This window comes from Mastacembelus armatus, chromosome 11 (assembly GCF_900324485.2).
Source record: "Mastacembelus armatus chromosome 11, fMasArm1.2, whole genome shotgun sequence".
Lineage (NCBI taxonomy): Eukaryota > Metazoa > Chordata > Actinopteri > Synbranchiformes > Mastacembelidae > Mastacembelus > Mastacembelus armatus.
This window is the reverse complement of record NC_046643.1, coordinates 19,139,053-19,147,005: the sequence shown is the minus strand read 5'-3', so window position 1 is coordinate 19,147,005 and position 7,953 is coordinate 19,139,053. Positions and strand designations below refer to the sequence as shown.

The following is a 7,953-nucleotide window of genomic DNA, read 5'->3' as shown; positions in this document are numbered from 1 at the left end:
GAACAGGTGTCAGGGTTGACAAGAGTTTTATAACTTTTCACGTCTGTTTTCAATATGTAACATTTTGTTTTTGATTATACCGTGAAGTTAAACGATGTAAATATGAATCTGCGTTGATATAAACACTTATTTAATTTTGCTTTTTTAAAAGTACTTTTAATAGTAATCAAGGAAACAAGTCATCCAATGGCTAACGATATTACTGACCGTGTCAGCTCGTGTCAACCAATCAGAGACGCCGATGCTGATATGACTTTAGCGGGTCTATTTTCGATCTTGAGTCGACGGCTAGCCAAGTTGACGAGCATTGTTTTGGTAAACAGAAAATCTGTGGGATTAAACATCCGATTGTGTTTAGAGTGTGGTGTTTGTTTGCCTCGCTGGTTGTGTAATAAAACAACATGCGAGTTTTCTTTTCATATTGTTGTTTTCTCACTTAGCGAAGTCTCAGCGCTGACTAGCTCCTCGATGCTAATGCTAGCTAACTCCAACAGTATTTACGTTAAACGATGCGACCTGGCGAAGCTTTCTCGTCCTTTGTTGTCCCGGTAAACAGCTCGTAAACAACAGGTCGGTATGTGTGAGTGTGTCCCGACATGTGGCGTCTTTGCTGTTATATCTCAGTGTGTTGTCTTATGTGACGCAAGATACTGTGTCATCCCGTTTACTGTCATTTACAAGTTTTGTGTTGTCCCTGCTGGTTTCATGTCTTCAGCCTCAGACACATAATCCTGATGTTAAATGGTCTGTTTCCTGTTTACTGTTTGTCCGCTGGATGAAGTACACACATCACGGTGTCGTTTAAAGCGTGTGTCCGTGTTTGTGTGTTAATATGGGGCCCAGAGACAGCAGGACACGCTTTCCATTAATGATCAGTTTCATGTTAGATCCCAAGCCTCAGGAGTAGTTTCCCCTTACCTTAACCCTCCAAGTCTTTGGATCTAATTAAACTGATTAAACTTTTGGTTCAGATCAGACACTTTTTCACTAAAAACAGTTCAGTTCTTTATTGCCTCTCAAAGGGAAGATTGATGTGCAGTAGTGGCCAACAAGACCTAAACAGAACACAACTCAAAATACCAAAATATACACACTAAATACAAGTATTCAGTGATGCTGAGCAGTACAAGCTGTACTCGGTGCAAACTGAGCATAAGAAGCTGCTGATCAATGTGGTCAAGACTTGTTTTGTGTGTCAACTGTATTAGGAACAAAACAAATCTCTGTCTATTATATTTTACCCTGGAGGCCCGAGGGTAAAATAATAAAGTCTCCCAGTAGATGATGATCATAGATGGATAAAAATGACTTTTAAACTATTTCATTATCTGAGAGAGATGACACTTCCCAGTGATTCTGCAGCGGTTTTACCTTCTTTGGACAGGTTCTGTATTTTTAATAGATTATACTAAAGAATAAAATCATTAATATTTTGTCAGCCTGTGCAAAACATAAAGTATCTGCAAACGCTTTTTTGAAGAGTCCAGAAGTGTTAAGCTCATAATTCAGTGTAGTTTTTGTATGAGTTGTTGTTTTGTGGAGTGAAAACAAAGATTTTTCCTGCTTGTATTTAAAGAAAACAGAAACAACCAACATCTCAGATGGCGGTGGCTCCTGCCTCGATGGCGGATAAGATCATAGTCCTTGATGATGATGAAGTGGAGAAACCTCAACCTGCCTGTGGTGCCTCCAACTCGCCCTCTGAACATCAAGCCAAAAATGACTCACCGCTCAAAGCTCAGCAGACGTCCCCCACGCACATTACAGAGTCACCTTTTGCCTCAGCAAAGAAGCACACACATGTTCTCCAGGCAGAGAACCAGAAGCTGTTCACTGAGGTGAGCTTAGACTAAAGGAGTCTCACTAACTGTTTATCCACAGGACACATGATATTGCTGTATGAGTTGTTGTTTCTTCTGACCTGTGACCTTCCTCTGTCCCTTTGCCTCTTTCTCACCCTTCTCATCCTGTATCTGCCAAACTTCCACTGTCTCATCCTTCTTCAGTTTGTGGAGCACTGCTCTCCTCTCACTCAGGACTGCCCTGAGGTGTTGACCTTCCTCCAAACCAAGCACGCTAAGGCCTCCCCTGAGTACCTGTCCTCTGTGGAGTTCAGGAACACCTTGGGACGATGTTTGACTCAAGCTCAGGCCAAACGCACTAAAACATTTGTCTTCATCAATGAACTGTGCACTGTACTCAGGCAGCATGCCACCAAGAAGAGGCAGAGCCTCACTAAGGTTGAGTCTTTGTCTTCTTCCTCTGCATCAAATACTCCCCAGTCTACCTCTGTTACATCCAAAAGTGAAGCGAAGACTAAAGGTAACATGGATGAGATGAAAGTAGAGGCAGAAGAAGAGCAACCGTCCACCTCAGGGCTGCAGGAGGACAATAGGGAGCAGGAACAGGAAGCAGAGAAAAAGGCAAAGAGAGCATCCAGGAAACAGGTTAGTGTTGCTTCACTGTTTATAAAGTGGTTTTGTTTTTCTAAAGCAGAATGTAGAAATTACTTGGGAAAATAATAGTATCAATAATAAAAAACGATTAAAGAGTTTTAAAATACGTAATAAATGAATATTCACTGAGTCATTGAATAAAGTGTAATGATTTAGGTATAAAGGTTCAAAGAGTTCAGTTGAGTTCTCTGGGCAGCAAATTTAGCATCTTGGTTTTTAAATGTGACATAATGACATTTTTATCAGATCATGATCAGTCTGATAACTGCACTGTTGTTATTACTACTACTGTATTATACTATTATACTATACTATTATACTATTACTACTACTGTAATATAATCAGCATTATCACTTTGCAGAGGTTTTTCTTTTGGAATCTGTTTTCCCCTAAAATCAAACTTTAACCTTCTTCACTGTTTGACCTCACATCTGTGCACCACAGCTTTTTAAAATAAACACAGACTGCCTAAACATGTGATCAGTCTGTGTAGGGAGGGGAAACACAGCTCACTCTTAATGTCTGTTCTAAACCTCTCTCAGATAGCATACCTGGAGAACCTACTGAAGATGTACAACGATGAGATCCGCTCTCTACAGCAAGCTGAGCTGAGCTTGGACGACCTGGGAGCTGAGGACTCTTCATACATCCAGGAGCACAAGCTCAAACGCAAGGTCAGACTGTAGTTTCAAATTAAAGCTGTAAAAATGGGAGGTCATGTCTCACCTCTCCCTCTTCTTCTTTTCTCCTGCAGATGATGAAGATTTATGAAAAGCTGTGTGAACTAAAGGGCTGCAGCACGCTGACAGGCCGAGTCATTGAGCACAGGATCCCATACAACAGCACCCGTTATCCTGAGATCAACAAGAGGGTGAGCTGGCTGTTCCTGGTTTAAACACTTTTATAGTCTGGGTAAAACTTGTGCTTGTCATTTGTCATAGTTGTTAGTACTGATCTGGGTCAGAGCTTTAGTTTTACATGGACTGACCCTCCACAAAGTAGAAATGACTCCAGGTTGTTCCTATATTTGCTCTTCCCATCAGATCGAGCGTTTCATTAACAGTCCTGAGGCGCAGAGGAACCCTCCGGATTACCAGGACATCCTGCAGCAGGTGTTGCGTGCTAATGAGCGCTACAGCCTGTGTCTGAATAGGAAACAGCTGAATCAGATCGCTCAGGAGGCCTTCAGTGAGACCGGCAGCCGCATGCAGGAGAGACGTCACCTTGACATGGTGTACAACTTCGGTTCACACCTCACTGAGAGCTACAGTCCTGGTAGGACTTCAGGCAGCGCTAAAATTCCCCACAGTGCATTTTCCTACCCCCTCTCTCTGTTCTTACTATCATATTTTCCTTTGATTATTCTCCACCATCTTCTCCTGCCTCCCTACTCTTCCCAACCATGCTCCTCTCTATTCTCACTGTTCTCCTCCCCCCTTTAAAGCCACAGACCCGGCTCTAGTGGACACTACCCTGATGCGAAAACTGCGGTCGAACAGAGAAGTAGCTCTTTCCCGCCTGGACGAAGTCATCAGCAAGTACGCCGTCAAACAGGAAGACATGGAGGAGCAGGAGAGGAAAAAACGGCGGGACAAAGACAGCAAGGAGGAAGAGGTGAGGGAGCGAAAGGCGTCTTCAGTCTTTCATATGCTTTTATTTTGACATTTCAGTCTGAAACTAGTGCAGCAGGTGTCTGGTCTGGTCTTACTGTGGCCACTTTACTGGGAATGTCTGTATGATCCAATACAGCTTCTCCTGAGCTCATAGTCTTTGTACATGACTGAATTATACTGAATGGTGTTTCTATTATTTTGCCCCACTCATGCAGGTAAATTGGAGAAACAACACACCTCCCAGTTTGATGTAGTCCATTACACCATCACCTTTAACTTCGGCCTCACTATTAACCATAAAGGTTCAGTAGTTTGTAAAGGTTTAATTTACAGCAGGCGTCTTGTACTGAATGGCTTTAGAGTGTGCAGGTGTGTCTGTCTGAGGCCCAAACCTCTTCTGTCCAGAGAAACACATCAGAAAAAGGAGAGGAATCTAAAGAGGTGAGCGTAATCAAAGTAGAGGAAGAGGAGGAGGAGAAGGAAGAGGAAGACGAGGAGGAAGATGAGGAAGATAACTCATCAGACCCAGACATAGAGGAGGAGATCCAGGCCAGCACTCAGCAGGAGGGACCAGGTATTTCATGAGTCAGTCAGTTATTTAAAGATTTGTCTCGTTACTACGTTGATAACAAAATGAAATGAACCTGAATCAGAAAATGATTGATCCTTCATTCTTCTTTCATACTAATCAATAATGAAGCCGAACACTTGCATCATAAGTGACTGTTACCAGACACAAGGAAAAGATTCCATTGCATTCATTTTCCTTTTTCTATAGACGACGATGAGGAGGAGGCAGTCAACGGTAACGAGGCGGATCAAGCTGGACTGTCAGGAAGCACTTCTGCGGGAGAGGAAGGAAGCGGCAACAATGATGAAGAAGAGACCACCATGAGTGGACTCAGTCCTCTTTCTGATGAAAGCAAGTCCCAGGTCTCTCCACTGTCTGAAGTCCCGTCCCCCAGAGACAGCCCTAGCCAATCAGAGCCCATGCAGACTGAGGCCCAGAGGCTGCTCTCTAACAGTAACGGTGAGAGAGTACAGGAATCAGCAGATTCCTCCAATCAGGTTTCAGTTGTACTCGTACGCACCAGCCAAGTCACTAAAGAGCCCGCAGGCGTCCCCACAGTAGCAGCAAATGGGGGGTCGCTGTCCACGTCAGTAGCAGTGACGATAGAAAAATGTGACACACTGACGGCGAACGGCAGGTCGCCACCACCCAGCCCCCCCACTACAAGGAGCAAGAAGAGGAAGAGGGAGGAAATATCAACAGACCACAATATAAAGCACACGCTCATCCATGACAGGTACAGCATGGACACAGTATGTGCATTTAAACATGGTAATATCAGTAACAGCTGACCAGGCTCACATGTAGGATTTAGACTTGAAGTAACGAGATTTGATCATTGCTCTGTAAATTGTTTAATCATGTCTCCCCCCCCCCTCGTCTGACCTCAGTGAGGTAGATATTCCTCTGGACATGGGGGTTTTTAGCTGCAGTTCTCCACAGCAGGCAGAGTCCACACGGGCCGACACCCCAACCCAGGAACTGGTCAGCAGCTCGCAGGTGACGCCGCCTCCCAAGAAAAACAAGGTGCGTGAACAGAGACGGTGCAGGACGAGTCGGAGTCTGTTTAATGTTTAACGTCTGTTTAATGATCACAGCAAAGTCTCTACTTTCAGTTCTGTTTCTAGAGGAGCAGATTCTGCATGTTTTCCTCAACGCTCCACTGTTTGTGTCTCCAGGTCAATGTGGCGACTCAGTGCGACCCAGATGAGATCATCGTCCTGTCAGACTCAGAATGACCTTTGACCTCTCACTGTACCGGTTTCTGGGGATCATTTTCACCTTATTCTCTGTTGGCTCGTGGGAAGAACCTGAAATTTTTAGAGCTGATATAAAATAAACAGCCCGTATCAAGTTTTTACAAAATATAAAACAGGCTTCCACAGCTGTAATGAATTCAGTACCTCACGTCACTTCATTAGCCAAGGTACATTTCTTTGTGAAGGACTTAAATAAAATCCATTTACGGTAAAGAGGAGATTTTTTTTCTGCGAGGCGTCTCCTGCTGTGCATCAAAGAATAGGATGGTTATTTTCTCTGAGCTCGTGTTGTCGTGGGCAACACTTGGCCTCTGTTTTCTGCCCATCAGTGCAACAGGTCAGTCACACTGATGGGTGTAGCACTGAAAGGAGTGTTTTACAGCTCTGATCAGAGCTAAACATTCTTTCTTAGGAATTGAGATCAATTGAATTGACCCCTGACCTTTAGTTAGTGCTCTTTAGGTAAGACAGCAGTGCCTGAGAACATGAACGGTCCAGTGGGACGAGGAGTCTTGTGTTCACAGACACTTCACTGGCGAGGGCTGCGTTAGCTCTAGCTAGTTAGCCAGCTAGTTTATATTTTTATATTTCGTCATGTTTTTCCTGCTGCAGGGGGACGTGGTTCTTGGATGACATTATTTTACTGACTGTTGCTATTTATGATGCTTTGAGTGAGCGAGCAGTGTGGTGGTTTGTACTCTGTGCAGACTGCAGCAGTGATAATGCAGCCACTGACTTTTTAAGTGTTTCCTTTTCTTTCCCCTGCAGACTGTTTTTAGGTTTCATTAAGGGACTTACTGTTTCTGTCTGACAAACCAAACACTCACATGTTTAACGGACAGAGGAAGCATCATTTCTATTTTTCTAACTGTCAACAGATTCCACAGAAGCAGGAGCAAAAGCAACACTGAACTGTTTCTATCTGGAGACATTTTGACTCGTCATGACAGGAAAAGCTCAGGTGCTGCTAACGTCATGAACTCCATTAAACTGGCTCCCAGTGTGACAGGGAACCAGCCTGAACAGTATCAGGACCCTGGACCTGAAGCAGCCAAATGGAGTCGACTGTTGCACTGGGTCACATGTTTATTAATTATCATGAACTCAGCCTTTTTCCAAACACACCTTTTTTTGTTTTACTAGAAATCCTCAGTACAGCACTAAATGTGTCTCACTCTGCTGCTTGGTCTCTAACAAATACACTTTTTTCTCCTGTTTCAGTAATTTTGCTTGAAACTAAAGTGGTTTGGACTGAGAGTCACAGACAGGAGGGAAGTTAGAAAGAGACGAACATGTTGTTTTGGAGTCTTCTCATGGGATTTGTTGACAGTAAGAAAATGTTGAATACTGGCTGCCTTATTCCTGATGTTTCTCATGTGTCTTACAGTAAATCACAGCAAATTCAGTACCTGCTTTGATGCATCCCAGAGTTGAGTCAGACTGTGACTCAGATAAATTGTCCCTGTGTGCTGAGATACTTTAACTCACCTAGTCCTCGCAGTTTCAGCCCAAATCATGACAGTAGTTTAGTCTGAGTCCAAAGCTCAGACCAGTTCTGTGAGATCAATAAAGATCCTGAACAGATTCACACTAATTCATTTAGAGCATTATCTGATCTGTGCCCTCCTGTTGGTTTTTGGGTAAACAGTTAAAGGTTTTCCCTGTCGTATTTAAATTCAAGTTTCATTTTAGTTGTTATCCTCAGTGTTGGACATTGTTGTGCTTCAGATCTCCATCATGTGAAGGAGATTATTGGAACTGGGCCTTTTGGTAAAAGGGAAAATGTTTACTCTTGAAACAATGTCCATATTTGTTTCCTCCTGAATTTTACTTTTATTCATTTTGTGTGAAGATATTTTGGGCTAAATGATCTTTTGACAGTTATTAAAGGTCGACCTGGACTGTACTTGTCTACGGTCTCTTGGGTCTTGTTTATGCAGAGGACGGATCCATCATCCACTGTGAATCTTTTCCTTTTTGATAATAAATGATAGATTTTCTTATACACACCCTCTGTTGAGTTTTTCTTTTTCAGTTTAACCCGTGAATCTCA

General features: G+C 43.2%; 1 protein-coding gene across 3 annotated transcripts; it reads left to right on the top strand.

Moving 5' to 3' along the window:
• Positions 1-223: 223 nt before the first annotated feature.
• daxx (death-domain associated protein) lies at positions 224-7,909 on the top strand. 3 transcript variants are annotated; one of them, XM_026300559.1, is made up of 12 exons: positions 234-315; positions 441-570; positions 1,577-1,838; positions 2,007-2,447; positions 3,000-3,131; positions 3,212-3,328; positions 3,501-3,732; positions 3,902-4,071; positions 4,476-4,644; positions 4,849-5,377; positions 5,532-5,667; positions 5,820-7,909. In XM_026300559.1, exons 3-12 carry the CDS (start codon positions 1,602-1,604, stop codon positions 5,877-5,879), a joined length of 2,223 nt encoding a protein of 740 aa, XP_026156344.1. In that variant the 5' UTR covers positions 234-315; positions 441-570; positions 1,577-1,601; the 3' UTR covers positions 5,880-7,909. The 3 variants fall into 3 exon arrangements, with proteins under 3 accessions (XP_026156345.1, XP_026156343.1, XP_026156344.1); XM_026300560.1 differs by lacking the exon at positions 441-570 and having other exon boundaries at positions 224-315; XM_026300558.2 differs by having other exon boundaries at positions 233-570.
• The last annotated feature ends 44 nt before the right edge of the window (positions 7,910-7,953 follow it).

Excerpts from the sequence above, each read along its gene's own strand:
- daxx (XM_026300560.1), top strand. The coding sequence starts at position 1,602 with ATGGCGGTGGCTCCTGCCTCGATGGCGGATAAGATCATAGTCCTTGAT. Across the intron at positions 3,132-3,211 it reads AGCACAAGCTCAAACGCAAG|ATGATGAAGATTTATGAAAA; the intron begins GTCAGACTGTAG and ends TTTCTCCTGCAG. Across the intron at positions 3,329-3,500 it reads ATCCTGAGATCAACAAGAGG|ATCGAGCGTTTCATTAACAG; the intron begins GTGAGCTGGCTG and ends TCTTCCCATCAG.